The following is a 21,545-nucleotide window of genomic DNA, read 5'->3' as shown; positions in this document are numbered from 1 at the left end:
TTTGGATAAGTTCCTGGAGGAAAAGTCCATAAGCAATTAATAGTACAGTAGACTTGGGAAAGCCATTGCTTGCTCCTGGAAGTGAGTAACAAGAAACAGATCTACCTTCTGGGATCTGCTGATTACTTGTGACCTGGACTGGCCACTGCCAGTGACAGGATTCTGGGATCAATGAGCCAGCATGGCACGTCCTTCATTCTTATGGTCACTGGAAAGGGAAACAAGGGTATTTTGTGTAACAATAATGATATGGTCAGACAGAATACTCAGGTTCAGTTTTAATGCTTAGTAAGCATTATTTATTAGTTCATTAGTACAGTTATTAATACAAATTCATCGTCCTTGAGTAAAATATTGATAACAGATGGCAAATGTGGATATGCACTCGAAAATCTGAAATCTGATTACTTGTATCTCAGAACTTGTCAATCAGGATGAATTAAGCAAAAAAAAAAAAGTGATAAAAATGGGAGATAAAATAAAGGTATGGGTAGTTCCCACTCAAGGTCCTTTCCAACAGTGATGGTAGGTATAAAGGGGTAGATTTTAAAAGAAGCGTGCAACCTTTTTAAAATCCGTCCCAAATTGTCTATTGGGTTTCTAAAGGTCATTCTCCATCTGAGAGGAGAATTCTTAAGGCTATAAGAAAGGAGCATGGGGGGAATTTTTTTTGGAGCGGCCTTCTTAGAAGCAGTTGTTCTCAAAGATGGAAGGGCAGCGTAATGCTGACCTTCTGATTGGAGGTGTTCACCAGTTTTGTTATTTCCAGTGAGAAGGCTACGTGACTTTCCATACAGATAAAGTGGACTCAGTCCTGTATTTTTCCATCCCTTTTTTCTTACCAACTAAAGAAATTCAACCCACTGCAAACATTTTAGCTGTGCACTAGAAATCTACAACTGTGTAGCTGTGTTCTATTTTTGTGATGGAGAAATTTGTTAGTGCAACCTCAAGAAGAGGAGAATGGTGTCATTCCTGAGAAGGCTGCAACAGTATAGGTACAAGGGAGAATATGTAGTAAGACTGAAGCACACACTGATTCTGGGTAAAGTCTAGGGGCAAAATGGACACCTGGAACTTGCCCTGCTGATCTTTACTGTGTATTTTTACTGGACTGTTTATTTTTGAGACTATAATTCTGGAAGAGGATTTTTCTTAATTTTTACCACTTTACCTTTTTGTGTCGGTAAACATTTCTTTATTGATTGGAGCAACACATTGGTGTATGAAGACCTTTATTTGATTGATTGCATTCTGATTCTCTTGGGCCTAGAAACTGGTTGCTGCCCTATCTGAAGAACCGCTGGGAATGCATTGAGTTTTTCTGGCTTCAGCAGTGCTAGAAGATATGGCCCTTTTTTTCCCCCCCCCGAGTTATATCCATGATTATTATAATTTATCCATCCATCAGTGCTGCTGAAGTTCTCAAAGTTCAACATCCATCTTACACAAGAATTGCAGATTCTCCAGTCTACCATGACGTGATCACAGGAGCAACTGTGTCTATGATGTCTGCATAATCCAGAATAGACATCAAATCAGAAAAGTGATTTTTACACAGTCTCAAGGTAACAGTTTATTTATTTATGTTATTTATTTTAGTTATGGAATTGGTCAGCAGATGTTTGGTCCAAATCTCAGCTGGCAGTTCTCCCTTTCAAGGGAAAACTCTTGTTTGGAGAGGAATTGGAACAGATAACGAAGTATCTGGAAGAGTCCAAAGTTCGCAAGTTACCTGGAGACAAGCCTAGGGGCGGATGATATTTTCCTTGCCGAGCATAGTTTCAGGATGATAGATTCTGCCAAGCTAAAGGTTCTTTGGTCGTCTGAGGCAAACCATAGTCAGACTTCAGCCCTGGGGTCAGCTTTTTTGGGGTGGTCGGAAGCCATCCCAAGACAAGGTGCAAAGTCCTCACAATGAAGCGAGGACGGTCCACTCTTCAGTTCCAGCCCTTGGAGGACGCTTGACACTTTTCCGAGCAGTGGGCCAAAATTACAATGGTCCAGTGGGTCCTAAGTGTGATTAAAAGACTGTCACATTGGAATTTGCTTGTCTGGTTCAAGATGCTTTTATGGTTTCCCTTTGTGCTCCTCATGCCAAGCAGGTGGTGGTTCAAAGGACAGTGGACCACTTATGGCATCTAAGGGCTATAGTGCCTGTTCCTCAGGAGGAGCAAAGAACAGAAACATATTCCATCTATTTCGTAGTTCCAAAAACGGAAGGGACACTTAGGCCAATTTTGGATTTAATGAAGGTAAATTTTGTTCTCAATGTTTCTCATTTCCGCATAGAGAGTCTGAGGTCAATCACAGCGGCAGTACCCAAAGGGGAGTTTTTGGCATCTCGACTTAAGGGAGGCATATCTGTACATAGCCATCAGGCCGGAGCACCAGAGATTTCTGAGGTTCATGATGCTAGGGGAACACTTTGAATTTCGGGCCCTTCCCTTTGGCTTGGTGACAGCTCCACGTACCTTCAACAAAATGATGGTGGTGGCGGCGGCCGCATTATGAAGGGAGGGTGTGTTGGTGCATCTGTATCTGGACTACTGGGTCATTCATGAAAAATCAAAGGACCTCTGTCAGCAGTCGTTGCAGAAGGTATTGATGCGTTTGAAGTGTCTAGGATGGGTGGTGAATCTGGCAAAGAGTCATCTAGTCCTCTCTGTCTCTGGTGTATTTGGGAGCATGGTTTGACATGCTGGCGGGGAGAGTCTTCCATGAGAAACAGAGGTTGCTGAAATTGTAGGGTCATGTTAGAAATCTGCTAGGGCTCCCAGTGCCCAAGGTCTGGGACCATCTGTGGGCCTTATGGCATCAACATTGGAACTAGTGCATTGGGCGTTTACGCATATGCAGCTTTTTCAGGGGGGCTCTTCTCTCCTGCTGGAATCTGATATTGGAGGAGTTTTATCTTCCTCTTCTGCTAGAGGGGGAGGGCAGGGACAGTCTTTCATGGTGGCTTATTCGTGCCAATCTCAAGCATGGTGTGGAATTGGAAGTTCCAAATTGGAAGATAGTCACCACCGATGCCAGTCTCTCTCCAGTTGGGGGTTGATGTGTCAGGATCAGTCAGCGCAGGGCCAGTGGTTGAAGCAGGAAGCCTCATGGTCTATCAGTTGGTTAGAGACGAGAGTGGTGCATTTCACATTACTTGCTTTTCTACAATGATTGCATGATGGTCTGGTGCAGGTTCTATTGGACAGTGCAATGATGGGGAGGCCTACATTAACCATGAGGGCGGAACAAAGAGACAGGTGGTGGCTCGAGAGACCCAGGAGTTGATTCTCTGGGCAGAGCAGCACTTGGAGCACCTGGCAGCAACTCACATCGCCGGGTTAGACAATGTTCAGGCAAACTTTCTCATTCGGAGAAAATTAGACCCTGGGGAGTGGGAGCTGTCAGATACGGCAATGCATTTCATTCACAGGAAATGGGGGTATCCCCATATGGACTTAATAGCAAGCAGACAGAACGCCAAGGCATCTGTTTTACAGCCACAGAAGAGAACATGGTGCAGAAGGAATCGATGCTCTGGTTCTGCCATGGTCTCGAGGTATTCTTTGTCTTCCCTCCATGGCCACTGGTGGACAAGATGTTATGGTGGATATAGAAACATCTGGACAACATGATTTCTGGTTTCATGGCTGTAGACGGGTCACTAAGGTTCAGCCATCTGTTGAATCTTCTCCGCCAGGGCCCAATATCTTTTGATTAAGCAGCTCACTTTTGCCTCACAGCCTGGCTTTTGAGAGGAGTCGACTGAGACAGGGGAGATATTCTGAGCCAGTTATTACAACCTTATTGCAGGCCAGGTGACTTTCTACATCCTTGGTGTATGTGTGAATTTGGAGTGTCTGAGTCCTGGAATGCTGTTAACAGAGTACAACCTATTCAGGCTACGATGTTGCAAATTTTGGCTTTTCTACAGGAGAGTCTGATCAAGGATTTGGCCTTTAAGTCTGAGTTCAGGTAGAGGTCTTGGGCTGTCTCTAGGGTAAGGTGCAGAGGGGTATCCTCTGCACATCCAGATTTCATACGGTTCCTTTGGGGAGCTAAGAATTTGTATCCTTCGGTGTGGAAGATCTGTCAGTCTTGAAAAATCTTAATCTGGTGCATAGAGGAGTGTGAGGCTCTGTTTGAACCACTAAGGAGGGCAACGTTAAAGGACTCCTCTTAAAGTGTTTGTTTTGGAGGCTAATTGTTCAGCCAGGAAAATCTCAGGGCTCCAGGCTTTGTCCTGCCAAGATCCCTTTCTATAGATTTCTGTTTTGGGAGGGTATCATGCATGGTGCTTTCTTTTCTACTAAAGGTGGTTTCAGCATTCCATCTTAGTCATATGATGGAACTTCCAGCTTTTCCAGATTTGGATTCCTCTTCGCCTCGTACGAAGAAGCTTAGGCTCTTGGATATAAGGTGTTCATTGTTGAGGTATCTGAAGATTACTAATGATTTTCGTAGATCGGATCACCTCTTTATACTGTGGAGTCGTCCAAAGAAAGGAGGTAAAGCATCTAAGGCTACAATTGCGTGGTGGCTGAAGGAGGCAATTGGATAAACATATTTCTAAAGGTTGTCCTGTGCCTGAGGGTTTGATGGCTCCTCAGTGTGTTCTCAGGAGACTTCTTGGGCTGAGTCTTAACAGGTGTCTCTGCAGGAAATTTGCAGGGTGGCTACTTGGAAGTCGTTGCACACTTTTGCTAGGCATTATCGTTTGGATGTTGGGGCTCCGTCTTCCATGTGCTTTGAGTGTTCTACGAGCAGGACTCTCCAGGTCCCATCCTGTTTAAGGGAGCTTAGATACATCCCAGGAGTCTGGACTGATCTGGGTATGAACAGGAAAGGAAAAATTGGTTCTTACTTGCTAATTTTCGTTCCTGTAATTCCACAGATCAGTCCAGAGACCAGCCCATTAAGTGGGGGAGAGTCTGCCTCTTGTTCTGATGGTTTATATATAGTGCAGAGTTGTAGGAGGTTTTCAATGCTGTTCACTTAAGTTAATTTTGGGAAACAATTTTCTATTTTGTGGCAACCTTACCTTCCTTCTGCTCGTTGAGATTGGGAGGGGCGGGGGGGGGGGTGTAGTTTGCATTTAAGTGTTGCTTTCATTTTGGCTTGGGTACAGGACAATACTAAGGGACTGCAGGTGGCACACTAGGTTATGTACAATGTCAGTGAAACTTTCTCTGTCTCCATCTGCTGACAGATATGCAAAACCCAGGAGTCTGGATCGATCTGTGGGTATTACAGGACCAAAATTTAGCAGGTAAGAACCAATTTTCCTTTCTGATTTCTTCTAAGTGAAATGTATAAGGATGTGCATTCATTGGTCAATATGTTTCGGCGATACGCACGTATTTCACGAATGGATAGTAGACGTGCAAAACAAATGGTATGCGCGTATGTAGGCGACCACCCACATACACGCATATCATCAGTTTTGTGCGCCTACTATCCATTCATAAGACAGGCGCATACCACTGAAGCAATTGAAACGAATCAACCAACATGTGTGATTGGTATCCCAAAGTATTTGGATGGGAGCTAAGGAGCCAGGACTACAAAACTGGTTAAAATCATCCACGGAGCTGGGTCTGTGCTGTCGTTTTGAGACATTTTGGCCTATCTGCTTGCAGGGAAGCTGCTTAAAGGATTCCAAAAATAACCCTCTGGCTTATTTTCTGTGAATGCTCTGGTTCACCAGTCTTTAGACTGAAGTTGTAAGTCTCTAGAAAGAGCAGTGTGTGTGTCTAATAGTTGGCTATGTGCATGCATGCAACATGTATTTTGCTGTTCCATAATCGTTAAATAGAAGAAAGTGACACCATAATAAAGACTTAATTTTCAGTTACAGTGATGCTCTGTGTGTACAGATACAGTGAATGCTTTGAAATTCTTTCCAGTTCTGGAAACCGACTTCACAAGAATATTCCTGTCCAATCTTGTGTGATATCTCACATGAGTCTCGTAGCCCCTGGTTGGTTGGTTTTTTTACCTTTTTTTTTTTCCTCTTGAACAGACTTGAATTCCTTCCAGCAAACATCCAAGTGGATTGATGATGTAAGAACAGAGAGAGGAAGTGATGTCATCATCATGCTGGTGGGGAATAAAACTGACCTAGCAGATAAGAGGTAATGAAGGGGGTGCCAGTGGTGTCATCAAAGCAGGACAAGCTGCTGTGGGGAGGCATCTACCCTTAAGCACAGAAAGGAAACATTTGAACACATTTAAGAGGCATTGGACCATACTAGTAATGTACATAGAGGCCTTTGCCTTTGTCAGCATAACTTTAGAGACTGTAGATATTCAGTGACCTCTTGGAGCTCTTAAGATTGACCAAGCCTGAAGTTAGTGTGGGCCCATTGGGGAGAGGGATAGAAGTTCTTTCGTTGTTGGAGGTGGGCAGCCCCTTTGAGGTATCTCAAGATTCACATTTGGACCTAAAAACAATTGGTAACTTACTTTTTATGTTGGCCATCCATAACCAACTAGACCCTTGTTGCAAAGTCTTGCACATATGTGCCGGCTGTCCCTGAGGACCCTCCCTGTGGTAGATGAGACAAATCAAGGAAATGGTATTGTTGCCATGGTAATATGTAGGGTCCATGGCTTAGTGTAGGTGTCCTGGGATAGATCCAGCCCAAGAAATGTGGAGTTGAGAATACTTTTATACAGCACTGGCAGTATATTAGAATATAATTACTCATCTTTGCAAATATGAGCTCGTCACGTGACATTCAGGAACTGCAGGTATTTCCCTGCCCCAGAGAGCTCCCAATTGAAGTTTTGTACCAGAGGCAATGGAGGGTGAAGTGAATTGCCCAAGGTCACAAGGAGCAGCAGTGGGAGAGTGGGATTTGAACTCTGGCATCCCTGGTTCTCAGCCTGCTGCTCTAACCAGATCTGTTAGTACAGGGATCTGATAAATGAAAACCACAACTCATAGCTACAGTAGATAAGTCTATGTGCAGAAGAGCTTACAGGCTGTGTGGGGAAGGAAGGGAAATGTGCACATCTGCAACCTCATAACCTGCTAATGGACTTTCTGCTGATTAATATCTGAATTTTAATCTGCACAGACATTTTGATTTCTCACACTGCTGTAGGCTAACCAGATCTGACAAATTTTTTTAATTTGTTACTTTTGTACTTTTTCTCATCAATTTTATTTTATTTCTAAGAAGATAGTATTGATTGGTGGCTCCAGGGATATTTTATTGATTTTTTTTTTTTTTTTTTTGTATTTGGCTTTTTGGTTTTGTCTTTTTTTACGTTTGTCTTTTTGTTTCTTTTTTTGATTTGTTCTCATTGCTGTAGACAAGTTTCTATAGAGGAGGGTGAGAGAAAGGCCCGGGAGCTGAATGTGATGTATATTGAGACCAGTGCTAAAGCAGGATATAATGTGAAGCAGGTACGTATGTGGCACAGGCTGGGCTGAGCTCTGCTCTGGACCCCATGAGCCAGCCTTCTTTATGGGGGTATGAATTGCCACACCCACACTAGCTCACTGGGATGCTAGCAGGTAGGAGGGTCCTCAGTGGGCTTCTGATGTCACAGGTTTGTTGTGATAGCACATGCAGAACCTTAGGCTTTTCGGAAGTGGAACAGAATGCAGTGCAACCTGGAAAAGTATTTTTATTTTGTTGCCCATTTTCGAAAAGCATCTATACTGTGAGAAATCAATTCCCCTCCCCTCTCCACAAAACAAGGAAAATGATCAAACTAAAATGCGACCTTTAGTTTATTTGTACAGAGCCCACGTGTCCCCCTTCCATGGCCAGTTGCAGCAGTCCTGGATTTCTAACTCCTGCCTTGTCTGTCTTTCCCTCCTGTGCTGTCTTTCTTCTCCCTACTCCCACCTGGTTCATCTAGGCAAATTACTACGGAGGAAGGTGAGCAGAGAGCCAAAGAGCTGAATGTGATGTTCATTGAGACCAGTGCAAAGACTGGATATAATGTCAAACAGGTAGAGCCTCTTCTCTTCTCTTCTCACTGGGGAAGATTTGTAGCCTTTGTGATTCTTCTTTTCTTTGGTTTCTGCCTCTCAATGCAACAGCAGGTTTGAGCAGTCTGTTTAGGGTTTCTTTGAAGGTTAGAATCCAACTCCAGTCCCCCCCAGGGCCTCTTATGATGATTTTGTGTTGTACCACCTCATTGGTGGTCTCTTGTTGCTGCTGTTTCCCCTAGTTTGGTTGGAAGGTGACCCTTAGCTAGGGTCTCATCAGTGTGATTGGTGCTTCACCTTGTCTTCAGAGAAAGTAAAGTTGCTTACCTGTAACATGCATTCTGGTCATGCATACTCTCCCACATCCCTTCTGGAGTTGAGCTCATTAGCTTAATAGTAGTACTGGGGCATTCTGCAAGGACACCGGAACTGCTGCATATGGCTGAGAAAGGACCGCTGGCTCTTAGAATGCTCTGGAAAAGTGCTCTATAATTGGCAGGATTGGTGATGTCGCTCATCAGTGTCACCGATATCCCTGTCTTCAGAGATCAACTGTGACAGGTAAATAACTTTTGTTTTATCTTCTGATACATCTGATATTGAAATCCCCTTCATACCTGGGACAGTGCCTGAAACCAACAATTAAAAACACATAAATTATTAAAAATTGTCCAAATATCAATAAAATATTTCAAAACAGCAGACACATCAAATAATACCCAATAATTAAAATGGCAGTCAAACAAGAAAAACTTAAAAAGCCACCTTTACTTATCCTCTCCAGCAACTCTCCTATTCTTTTCCCTTGCAGGCCAATAGCAAACATCAGAAGCAGCAATGGCTGCTGAAACTGTGTCCTCACAGTCCCTCTTCCTTAGGGCCCACAACCAGTCACTCACAGTCTCTCGCACACACCAGTAACCTCCCTAACCAGTCTCTCTTCCTCACACATACAGACACACACACCAGTCAAGACCCTGACCAGCCTCTGTGTGTGTCTCTCTCACACACACACACACACACACCAGTCACCTCCCTGACTAGCCTCTGTCTCAGTCTCATACAAACACACACACGCACACACCAGTCACCTCCCTGACCAGCCTCTGTCTCTCAATCACACACAAGCACACACCAGTCACCTCCCTGACCAGCCTCTGTCTCTCAATCACGCACACTCCAGTCACCTCCCTGACCAGCCTCTGTCTGAATCACACACACACACACACACACGTCACCTCCCTGACCAGCCTCTGTCTGAATCACACACACACACACCAGTCACCTCCCTGACCAGCCTCTGTCTGAATCGCACACAAGCAAGTTTCCTCTCTCATGTGGAGCCTCTTATTGTTTGGCCCAATAAGCCTGGCCTCTGCTCTTCAGCCCCTGCTGGCCTGGCCTCCGGTGGCAGTACGCAGCGTCACTCTGCTACCAACTGCATTGGCCCACAGGGGGATGATCGATTTCCTAATAGGCCAATCCTTCCCTGGGGCGAAGGGAAGCACAACTGGGGCAGTGGGACACCAGGAGCCATGACACACCTGCCAGTGCTTGGCAACACTCTGGTTGAAAATCTGTGCTCTAGACTGAGTTCTTGTCAACACTAGAGGATTTCTAAATATGTGTTTGTCCTTTGTTGTAATTCCTAGAGGCCCCATTGTACATGAAACAAAACTTTAGAGTTTTCGTTTTGGATTTGCATTTTGCGTTTCCAAACCCATGCTGGTGGTGTGTTAGAATTTAGATTCCGTAGTTTGTGATGATGAGGTGCTGAAAAGGTGTGAAGTGGAGACATGGGGAGCAGAATCAAAATCCTAACCATTAAGCCAACTTGGTGGGTTGGGGGGGGGGGTCCATTGGGGAAAGGATTTTGATGAATAGCTCTTATGGCCATACTCCCAGAAACCTGGATTGGCTGGAATGCAATTAAAAGTGGAGGTTGGAACCAAGAAGTTGTTCCCAGCATTTGGAAGGCTGCCAAACCTTCATGGTAAATGAATTCCATGTTCCAAGCTTCCTGCTGTTGAACCGTCCTGTTTTAGCTTCTTGTTGCCAGCTTCCTACAAGTTAACTGCTTGCTATTAAGCTACCCACTGCTGAGCTTCTGGTCACCAGCTGCAGGTCCCAAGTCCTGGGTCTCTGCTACCCAGCCACCTGCCATCACACAGGGAGTCTGCTTACCTGTAAACAGGGTTCTCTGTAAACAGCAGGCTCAATTAACCATTTCACATGGGTGATGTTATCCAGCTTTATGGACCCAGCTCTCAGAGCTCGGTAAAATCTTTACTGAACATGTATAGGAATTCCCATGTGTACTCTCTCATGAACCTCTTGGTCGCTTCAGAGGTAGTCAACTCTCTAGGGAGACTGGTAAGTATTTAGTGTAGCTAATTAATCCTGCTGTCTAACCTTGCTTATGGATAAGCAAACTTGCTTTCTCCTAGGACAAACAGGATGGTAATCCTCACACATGGGTGACATCATCGGATGGAGCCCGGCACAGAAAACTTATGTCAAAGTTTATGTAACTTTGACTAGGCATACTGAGCATGTCCCTCTTCAGTCTTTTTTTCCGTGGAGCTTTCACCTTGTGTTTACCAAGTTCATGCTCTTTTTGTTAAAGTTATTGGAAAATTTTTTAACAATGTTTTTGGGTTTTTTCTTGTGTTTTTCTTGTGCAGGTCACTTGCCAGTTCCCTCTTGTTCTTAGGCAGGTTTTTCGGCTGTTCGGCAGTTTTCTTTCGCTTCCGTTCCCCCATGGTGGCAGTTGCCCGCTGCTTCCGTTGTCGTTTTCACCCCTTTCAGTTCGTATCATCATGGTCTCCTTGGTTTTTCGTCAATGCCCTCTGTGCCTGAGGACTTTGTCCATTACATACCCACATGGTGTGTGTATCCTCTGGGCATCGCATGATGTTCAGGAGTGCCGCCTGTGAGACCAAATGACCTTGAAGGGATGTTGTGTTTGCCTCGACAAGATGGAGAAGCTCTTTGGGGCAAGAAAGTCCGAGTCATTGACATCAGCATCTGTAGCATCGACGCCAAAGGACTATGGAACCACACTGATGGACACCAGGTCATCGATGCCGACGGGTTATCTGCTCCAATGCCTCTGGCAGATAGGGGTGCTGATTGGCCCCTGTCGGTCTCTTCCAGGTCAAGGACATCAAGTTCGTCTTTGACCTCGGCAGCAAGGTAAGACTGACCGAGTACCGAGAGAAGCCGAGGAAGCATCTGCACCGGTCACCTTTGATGCACAGTGCCGGGCCCAGGTTGGTACTGGCCCTTGCCATGATACCCCTGAAGCAACGCCCTAGTGAGGAGTTCCCATTCTCAATCGATGCCAGGGGTCTGCAGTGGTCTCCTCCAGTCCTGGTGTCTGTAGCCGATCCACCTCGAGGATCCAACGAAGATCTGGCCACCCCGCCTGCCTCCCAGTCCATTTTGGCATGGGCAACTTTCAAGGAGGAGTTGGAGTGTAGAGTCCAGCTGGCGGTTGATTGGGTGCTGCAGAGGATCGAGCTGGTTGCACAAACGGTGTTGGTGCCTGTACTCTCCCTGCTGGAACCGCTACTGGAGCATCTCAGTATTTTCATTGGTGTTGTTCAACCCAGCCAGCGCCAATTCTTGGATGTCATCAATGCCCGACAGGGCATGAATGCTTCCCCCAACCGATGCAGTGAGGAGGCAGCCCTGTCGGGGCCAGCGGTGTCACCAAGGTCTGCAGCCCCCCATCCAGCTTTGCTGGGGCTGGTACCAGTACCTAGGCCTCTAGATGAAGGCCGAGCACCCAGGGCCCCATCCCCTGTGGATTACAGCAAGGATGAGACCCCTTATAACCCCTGGGAGGATGACACTGCAGAATCCTCGGAGAGTCTCCCCTCAGAACTGTCTCCACCTGAGGACCTGACCTTCACAGACTTTATAAGGGTGATGGCGGAGGCCATTCTATTTCAGTTGACTGAGGACACCAGGCACAAGATGCTGGAAATCCTCCAGTTTATGAAAACTCCTAAATAGATAGTGGCGGTCCTGATACACAAGATCTTTAAGGAGTTGCTGTTCAGGATTTGGAGCACCCACTCACAGTACCACCTGTGAATAGGAAGGCAGATGGGATTTACTTCATCCACCAAGCTACCAGATTTGAAAAGCGTCAGCACGCCAATCGTTAGTGGTTGAATCCGCTCTCAAGAAGGCCAAGCGCACTCTGACCCATGCCACTGTGCCCTGGGGAGGGATCACAGAGCGCTAGAGGCCCTTGGGAGGAAGGTCTTTCAGGGGGCTATGCTCATTGCCAGTATTGCCTCCTACTAGCTCTATATGAGCCAATATTCTCGCAACCTCTGGAAGCAGGTGCAGGAGGCGGCTGAGCAGCTGCCTCAATAGCAGCAGATTCCTTTTTGTTGCTGGTGCGACAGGGCTTGGAGTGTGAAAAACACGAAGTGCGCTACACCCACAGTATTTGAGACGGCAGCAGGAATAGGCACCCACAGAATGGCATGGCTGCAGACCTTGGATTTCCGACTGGAGGTACAGGAAAGACTTGCTGTACACAGGAGAGAATCTCTTTGGAGATAAGGTGAGGGACGCGGTGGCCCAGTTGTGGGAATATCATGAGACCTTCCAGCATTTCTCCGCCAGCACTTCAGACCTGCCCTCCTTAGCCATAAGGTTTTCAAGGCTGGTCACAGGAGATCTTTCTACTGACAGAGAAAGTACTATCCTCTGGTCTCTCACTCCCATTTGCAGAGGGTGAGCTCTTGTGGCTGTCCCAGACAGCAGCAAACTCCCAAACCCCAACTGGTAACCCAGTCAAATCGCAGGACGGGGTTTTGACTGGATCATAGGGAGCATGAGCCAGCTGCCCAAATTCTCCTCCATGCCTATTTTGGGGGCTGTTAGTGCATCAGGAGGTACTGCTAAGGGAGCTCTCCACCCTCTTAATGGCCAGAGTAGTCAAGCATGTCTCACCATGGCAAAGGGGGTAGGGATTCTACTCATGTAACTTCCTAATTCCAAAAGGAACGGGGGGACTCCATCCCATCCTAGACCTGAGGGCCTTGAAAAAGTTTCTGAAAAAGGAAAAGTTCAAGATGGTTTGCCTGGGTGCCCTGATTCACCTTCTGCAAAAAGACTGGATGTGCACCCTCGATTTAAAGGATGCGTACACTTACATCGAGATCTTTCAAGGTCACAGAAAGTATCTCAGATTTGTGGTGGGAAAATAGCACTTCCAGTACAGAATGTGGGCCCACATGTCTTTACAAAGTGCCTGGCCGTGGTGGGATCACACCTCCGCAGACTGGGAATGCATGTTTTCCCCTATCTGGACGATTGGCTGGTCAAGAGCACCTCTCAGGCAGGAGCAGATCGGTCCTTGTGTTTGACCATTTGGGTGTTGGAGTCACTAGGGTTCGTCATCAACAACCCAAAGTCCCATCTCAGCCCATCACCTCGATTGGATGTCAAAGGAGCCTTGCTGGAAACAGCTCAGGCGAAAGCCTTTCTGCCATGCTCCAAGGCACACACTTTGGAATCCATAGCGGAGGTGATTCAACAGAGGCAGCAGGTATTGGCACACCACGTGTTGAGGCTGTTGCCCCATATGGCTGCAACTGTCCATGTTACTCCCTTGGCATGCTTACACATGCGCAGAGCCCATTGGACCTTGAGGTCGCCGTGGTGTCAGGCCACCCAGGACCTCCAGGCTCACATCCACATCACTCTGTCTCTCCAGGACTCCTTGTCCTGGTGGCGAATTCTCTTGAATCTGGAGCAGGGAATATCTTTCCAAACTCCCCCTATCCAAATTGTCCTCACCATGGATGTGTCCAACCTGTTCTTGAGTGGGGGTGGGGGACTCATGTCGATGGGCTCCACACACGGGGCCTGTGGTCCACCCAGGAAGCACAATATCAAATCATCTTCCTGGAGCTCTTGGGCAATCAGGTATGCTTTATGGGTTTTCAGAAATCTGTTGTCCAACAAAATTGTCCTGGTCCAGACAAACAACCAAGTAGCTATGTGGTATGTCAAGCAGGGAGGCACAGGAAGCAGTCCAGATCTGGTCATGGGCTCTGTACCATTGGATGGTGCTCTAGGCCATGTATCTGGCTGGAACAGAGTATGTGATAGTGGACAGACTAAGTCGAGCCTTCAGGCTCCACGAGTGGTCCCTGAACCCAGGGGGTGGCGAATCGGATCTTCTGTCTCTGGGGAAGCCCAGACGTGGATTTGGTCGCATCCCCCTGCAATAGAAGGTGACTCAGTTCTGCTCCCTTTACAGGTTGGACTGCAAACCAGCCTCTGATGCCTTTGCCCCCCAATGGGGCAGGGGTTTTCTTACGCGTATTCTCCAATTCCTCTGGTTACGAAGACTCTCCTGAAGCTTCGAGAGGATCGGGGAACTATGATCCTCAAAGTCCCTCATTAACTGAAACAAGGCTGGTTTCCACACCTTCAGGAGTTGTCTGTCCAGAAACTGATCAGTCTGGGGACTGACTTAGATCTCATCACTCAAGAACAGGGCAGACTGCGGCATCCCAACCTCCAGGCCCTGTCGCTCACAGCCAAGATGTTGAGACGCTGATTCAACCGCTTGATCTTTCTGAATGTGTGTCTCAGATCCTAGTGGCTTCTAGAAAGTCCTATGAACTGAAGTGGAGGACGTTTTCTGTGTGGTGTGAGCAAAAGGTCCTAGATCCTTTCTCCTGCCCCACTCAAATACTGCTTGATTATGTTCTGTACCTTTCGGAGGCTGGCCTCAAAACCAGCTCTTTCAATTCATCTTAGTGCTATTGGTGCATGCCACCATGGTGTAGATGGTACGCCCACCTCTGTACTGCCTATAGTTGTACAGTTCATGCGGGACCTAATTCATTCATTCACCTAAGGCCTCCTGCTGTGTCTTGGGACCTCAATGTGGTGCTAACTCACCTGATGAAAGCTCCTTTTGAGCCACTTCCACCTGTGACCTAAAGTACCTGACCTGGAAAGTCATATTTTTGGTGGCAGTCACTTCAACACCCAGGGTCAGCAAGCTGTAAACTTTATGGTCTTATGTATGCTCCCTAAGTTCCTGCCTAAGGTAGTGACAGATTTCCATCTTAACCTGTCAATCGTTCTGTCAACATTTTTTCCCAAGCGCCATTTGCACCTCGGCGAATGAGCACTGCACAGTTTGGATTGCAAGAGAACCTTAGCCTTCTATCTGGAGCAGACAAAAGCCCATAGATAATCCATCCAAATTTTTATTTCTGCTGACTGGAATAGATTGGGAGTTGCTATTGCCAAACAGACACTATCCAGTTGGCTAGCAGATTGCATCTCCTTCTGTTATACCCAGACACGACTGCATCCTGAGGGTCATGTCAAGGCTCATTCTGTCAGAGCCATGGTAATGTTGATGGCTCACTCGCGAGCAGTTCCTGTAGAGGAGATCTGCAAAACTGCGACGAGTTGTTCTCTCTACACATTTGCATCTCACTACAGTCTGGATAGGGATGACCATGACAGTAGACTCAGCTAGTCTGTCCTCTGGAATCTCTTTGAGGTGTAGAACCCAGCTCTCCCTGCCAAAGCCCATTGTTTGGATTTTAGGCTATCGCCCCCTGTAGTTGCTGTGCTTGTTGGTCCCCCTTTTGTGTTGGGGAGCAGCTTGTAGCTAGGGATTCACTCATGTGAAGACTACCATTCTGCTTGTTCTAGGAGAAAGCAGAGTTGCTTACCTGTAACAGGTGTTCTTCTAGGACAGCAGAATTTTAGTCCTCACAAAACCCACCCGCCACCCCAGAGTTGGGTTTCTCCTATTTTGAGTTTCATAATTCTTTGTTACAAGACTGAAGAGGGACCCAGTGTGGACGCGTGGTATAGGGCATACTCGGTATGCCTAGTCAAAGTTCTATAAACTTTGATATCTTTTCTGTGCCTGTGTGAAGACTAACATCCTGCTGTCCTAGGAGCACACCTGTTTACAGGTAAGCAACTCTGCTTTTTCAGTGGATGAGTAGGCATGAATTAGCCATTACTTATGGGGAGAACTATGCTGAGGGTTGCATAGTGGAAGCACTAACCTAAAGACAACTTAGGCCTATTAAATGGAGAGCAGACTGCTAGGAAAACAGGCTCTGGACATGTGATCGACATTAGTGGGATTTGAAGGTATGAACAGATGACCAAGTAGCTGCTTTGCAAATTTCTTTAATAGATGAGCCACTGAAGTCATCATGGCTCTCACTTGATGAGCCTTGACAGTCTAAAATCTGTAAGCCATCCAGCACATAACTATATGCTATACAGTCTGCTAATCAATTGGACAAAGTTCATTTGGCAACTACGGTTCCCAGTCTGTTGGGATCAAAGGACATGAACAGTTGAGAAGTTTGATGAGGTTTCTTTAGGTAATAAGCCAGTGCTGTTTTACAGTCCAAGCCCATTCTCCTTTGTGCACTTGTGATTTTGGAAAGAATGTAAGAAGCAGAATGGCTTGATTAATATGATATGAAGACATCACTTTCTGAAGGGTTCGTACAACCATCCTATTGTGAAAAACTCTGCAGGTTTAGGGGTAGATTTTAAAAGCCCTACACACACCAAATCAGGGAGATATTTTAAGAAACATCCCTGGATGCGCGTATCTCCTGGTACGTGCACAAAAGAAAGTCCAAAAAAAGGGCTGGGGCATGGCCCGGGCAGGGCATGAGTGTTCCAGGAATTTAAACGGAAACCAGCGGGTAAGCATTCATGCGCACAAGCGCACTTCGGGGTCTCCTATTGTGTAACTTTACTTCTGTTATAGAAGCATGTAAGTTATTAAAAAAAAACAAAAAAACCTAGGCTAGTCAGTGGAGTTGGGGTAGGTAGGGTAAAAGTGAAGTTAGCTAGGGGGGTAGGAAGTCCTATCCTGTAACTGGGCAAAGTGGGAACGAACTGGTTTATCTGCTAATTGCGTTGGCACACGTATATTAAAATCCCTTCATTTACGCGGTAGAAGCATCCATATAAAATCATGCGCACATTTACATGCGTCCAGCCGATTTTATAAGGTATGTGTGTTATAAAATGGCCGCATCCATAAGCGTGAGCCAGCATATGCAGGTTCATGTATGCCCAGGTGGATGTTTTAAAGTTACCGTCATGGTGAGTATGTAGTTTACTTGCACTCTGTCCTGAGGGTGATGGCAATGAGAAGCACTTTCTAGGTGAGAAACTTCAAGCCCATTGACTCGAGTGGTTTGAAAGGTTTCATGAATTTATCTAGGACTATATTGAGGTCCCAAGGCAGTGGAGGTTTACTGATCGGAAGCTTGAAATGCATCAGTTCTTTCACAAATCTTGATGCTAGCGGGTGAGGAGAGATTGGAGCACCTTCCCCCCGCTGATGATATGCTGCAATGACATGGAGATTAACTTTGACTGAAGAGGTGCTAAGGTCTGAGGCCAAAAGGAAGAATAAAGACTGAAGTAAATCTCTCAGGCCATATGAGAAGGGGTCCAGCTTGCTAGCCCTACACCAAGTCAGAAACCTTTAATTTGAAGCCATAGGATCTTCTGGTTTAAGGTTTTTTAGTGGAAATAGTTATGCTGCACTTCTTTGGGAAGAAGCAAGGAGGAGACTACCTCATGTTCCATATCGTGAAGACCAGTACTGGCAGGTTCATATGGCAAAGCCTGCCTTCCTCCTATGTGATAGGAGATGGTGCCAGCAGAATCGGAGAATGACGTGACAGACAGTTGAGATATGGATACCACACTTGCTGTGGCCAGGCTGGTACTATGAGGGTTATCCTCATATTCTCCTGGCCATGAGAGAATTCAGTGCGTACACACAGAGTAGATTGATGCTCCAGTCCAGCGATTCTCAACCTTTTTTCTATTCGGACACACCTGGCAGATAATGCTCACAGGCATGACACACTGAACACTTGACCATCATGGGGCTAAATGTAAATATATACTCTGCAGCCACAGGAGCTTGCACTTGCTATATAAAAACATTCTGATTCTGGTGCTATCTCAGTAACAGAAACACAAACTCTTACTACCAGGCGCATTGTAAAATACAAAACCTGCAAAATAAAAACAGCACGTGTAGCAAACCTTCCATGCCATTCAACACTATTCCAAGAACTCAAACAGCAATAGCTCTTCCTATGAAAAGGCAGCAGTGCAGCACCAATGCATGTCCTATTGAGAATGAGAAAACGCAACAAAGATTGATACAAATCCCTACCTGCTAATAAAATACCTCACCTTAGTCACACATACAGATCTGACCTTCACCAAACCAAAATAAAAGACCACAGATTACAAATGTGTAGACAAAAACTGGAATGGAAACTTCAGAAAGCTATTCTGCATGCAGTGCAAAACTGGAGAGCTAGCAACAGAAATACATATCCTCCTACACTAAGCAAAGTACAGAGAGAAGAAATGCACATTCCCAAAACTGGCATATTATAGCTCTTGCACCCTGTCACTCCCCATCCATACCTCCCATTATTCTTCACTTTTCCCAGTTACTCCCTTTCAATCATCTGCTCACATTCACATCCCCCCCCCCCTGCTCATCCTCTTCCCTGTGATCCCTCTTCCTCCTGCTTGGCTCTCTCTACTCCCTTCATCCCATCTGCCTGCCTGCTCAGCAGCCCGCACACTCCCTCTGTTCCACCTTCATCTTACCAGCATACCCAAATTCCTTTCCCCCACCCTCCATAGGGTGAAGAGATCATAAGCAGCATCACTCCCAGTCTCAGCAGGGGAAGATAGGACACACACTTATCAGGACCAGAAGAACAGGAGCTGGCAATGTCTCGCTCTGATTTGGGTGAAGGAGGAAGCAGCATCCCATCAGGCCCAATGTAAAAGAGGTCAACCAGCTCCCACTCAGACTGATAAGGAGGTAGCCATCTGCTGGCCCTGCGACACACCTCCCAGGACCTCGCAACACACCAGTGGATCCCGATACACCTGTTGAGAACCACTGTTCCAGTGTATTACAGAAGTGTCGGGAGCTGACATACCTTATCTAATCCGAAACTCTTGTCCTTTGTAACTAGCATGTGTCCCTGGTGTAAATGAGACTCCAAGAACACAGACTACACCAAAGCTGGGAAATACTCATTTGAGCAGGAATCCATAGATTTATTGGGATACATATTCGAGCTGATGCAATATCATGTGCTATGGGCAGTGCATAGCTCAAAGCGCGATTGGATGCACGTACATAACCACCGATGCAAAACAGGGGGTAGCTCATCCAAAATGTGCGTCTAATTGCGCACTCAGCTAATAGCGCTCATCACATGTAAATTCATGTTGATGAGGTTATTAGCTATTTCCCCCTGATGCAAAAAAAAGTATGCCTGACGTGCACATTTTTACTCTCCAAAATTGTCTGCCCCAGAGCAGGCATTAATTTTTGAGGAACTCAAAAAGTGTACTTCTCCGACTTAATATTGTGGTGATGTTAAGTCAGAGGAATTGAAAAATTAGAACTGTCCAAAAAAAAAAACCTTTTTTTTTTTTTAAAGTGTGCTGGCAGTCAGGTCAGGAAAAAGGACGCTTGTAAAATTTGAGCATCTGTTTTCCGGGTGGTGGAGACAAGGGCTGGAACTGAAGGCCTCCTTAATTGTCTGGAAGGCTGCAAGTGCTTTGGGTGACCATAGCCGGGTGTTGACCCCTTTCCTCATCATAGCGGTAAGTGGGGCAACTATGGATGAGTAATTAGCAATGAAGCTTGGTGAAACCAAGAAAAGATTGCAAGGCCTACTGGCTGGGGCCAGTCACGAATACTTTGGACTTTCTCTGGGTCCATTGAAAATCCACGGTCAGAGATGATGTATCCTAGAAAGGGTAAGCGATTACGCTCAAACAGGCATTTTTCCAGCTTGGTGTACAAGTGGTTTTCTCTGACGTTGAAGGACGATACACACATGTTCACGTTGGGACTCTAAGTCCTTAGAGAATATCAGGATGTTGTCCAGATATACAACTATAAAGTTATACAGAAGATCTCGGAAGATTTCATTCATAAGTCGCTGAAAGACGGCTGGAACGTTATAAAATCCAAAGGGCATCACTACGTATTCGTAGTGACCGTCTCTTGTATTAAATGCTGTCTTCCAAATATCATCAGGTTGTATGTGTACCAGATTGCACCCCTCAGGTCCAACTTGGAGAAGATTCATGCCCCCTTCTAGGCGATCGAACAGTTCGCTGATATGGAGTAGTGGATATCAATCCTTGCGAGTTATAGCATTGAGACCCCTGTAATCAATACAGGGACGTAGCCCACCATCCTTTTTTTTTTTTTTTTTTTTTTCCACGAAGAACCACCCCACACCAGCAGGGGAGTCAGATGGATGGATGAAGCCTTTCTGTAAATTCTCTTTAATGTATTCAGACATAGCCTGGGTCTCAGGCTGAGACAATGGGTAGGTTCTGCCTTTGGGAGGCGTGGGGCCCAGCAAGAGTTCAATAGGACAGTTGAACTTGCATAACGGAGGCAGGGTATCCGCTTTCTGCTTAGAGAAAACATCACTGAAGTCATAATACTGCGGAGGCAAACCAGGTAAGGTAACGGATTTGAGAACAGGCATTACAGGAGAAACGGAATGCAGACAAGACATTTAGCATTTAGAGCCCCAGGGTCTGGAGCCAGGGCAGCCCCAGGATAACAGGATGGGTTGAATGCTTCAAGATGTAGAAAAACATCTCTTCGTGGAGGGGTACCCATGGTGATAAGGATGGGCACTGGTGAGTGATGAGCCCGGGGACATGGTCTCCCTGGATGGAGGCGATACGAAGGCTCACTTCCAGTGGTCGGAGAGGTGTATTCAAGAGTTTGACGATGTCATCCATAATGAAGCTGCCACTCGCTCTGGTGTCAACGAGCGCAGTCGTAGCAAAGGTGTAGGCCTTGATGCCCAAAGAAACTGGAAGCAACAATTGAGGGCCAGAAACAGTTGTGCCCAAGCTTGGGACCCCTGCCAGGCTCAGGCTTTACAGTTTCCCGGCCAGACGGGACAGAACTGCAAGTGTTGTCCAGAAATGCCACAGTAAAGGCAGAAACCCTCCTTCCGTCGACGCAGATGCTCAGTCGGAGACAAGCGCCCATGATTCACCTCCATGGGTTCCACCGTGGAAGGAGGTGGTGGAGAGTTCTTCACTGGGTTGCTGGGTACGCTTGAGGTACATGCTGAAGGAGGGTGTGGAACCTTTACTTCTAGGTGTCTCTGCTGGAGGCGATGATCGATCCTACCGGCAAGAGAGATCAGGTCTTCTAGCGACGTGGGAGACTCACGACGGAGAGCTCATCTTTCACAGCACAAGAGAGTCCATCTAGGAAGATGACTTGCAGACAATCTTCTTGCTACCCAAATTGTGGCCAAGGTCCGAAACTCCACTGTATATTTGGAGAGGGTCCTTGACCCTTGACGGAGATGGAGTAGACTATGACTGGCGATAGTCAGATGACCTGGGTCTCCTAAGGTCTGCTTGAAGAGAGCAATGAAATCGGATAACTTGGAAAGGATGGGATCAGATCGTTCCCATAAGGGAGAAGCCCATGCCAGAGCTTTCCCTTCCAAATGAGACA

At 46.4% G+C, this 21,545-nt stretch overlaps 1 protein-coding gene across 9 annotated transcripts in view; it reads left to right on the top strand.

The window, feature by feature from the left end:
* Positions 1 to 21,545, top strand: part of RAB41 (RAB41, member RAS oncogene family) — a 98,111-nt gene that overhangs the window by 54,018 nt on the left and 22,548 nt on the right. For 4 of the 9 annotated variants that reach the window (XM_029607265.1, XM_029607259.1, XM_029607261.1 and 1 more), the window contains exons 5-6: positions 6,020 to 6,131; positions 7,318 to 7,411. The exons of 1 other annotated variant lie outside the window; for it this stretch is intronic. In XM_029607265.1, the coding sequence (XP_029463125.1) occupies positions 6,020 to 6,131; positions 7,318 to 7,411 (206 nt within the window). Of the gene's footprint in view, positions 1 to 6,019; positions 6,132 to 7,317; positions 7,412 to 7,872; positions 7,967 to 21,545 lie in introns of all 9 variants that reach the window. 4 more of the 9 variants (XM_029607260.1, XM_029607263.1, XM_029607264.1 and 1 more) reach the window with 2 other exon arrangements.

This window comes from Rhinatrema bivittatum, chromosome 6, assembly GCF_901001135.1.
Source record: "Rhinatrema bivittatum chromosome 6, aRhiBiv1.1, whole genome shotgun sequence".
NCBI lineage: Eukaryota > Metazoa > Chordata > Amphibia > Gymnophiona > Rhinatrematidae > Rhinatrema > Rhinatrema bivittatum.
The sequence above is the reverse complement of the archived record's forward strand: the minus strand, read 5'-3'. Positions and strand labels throughout refer to the sequence as shown.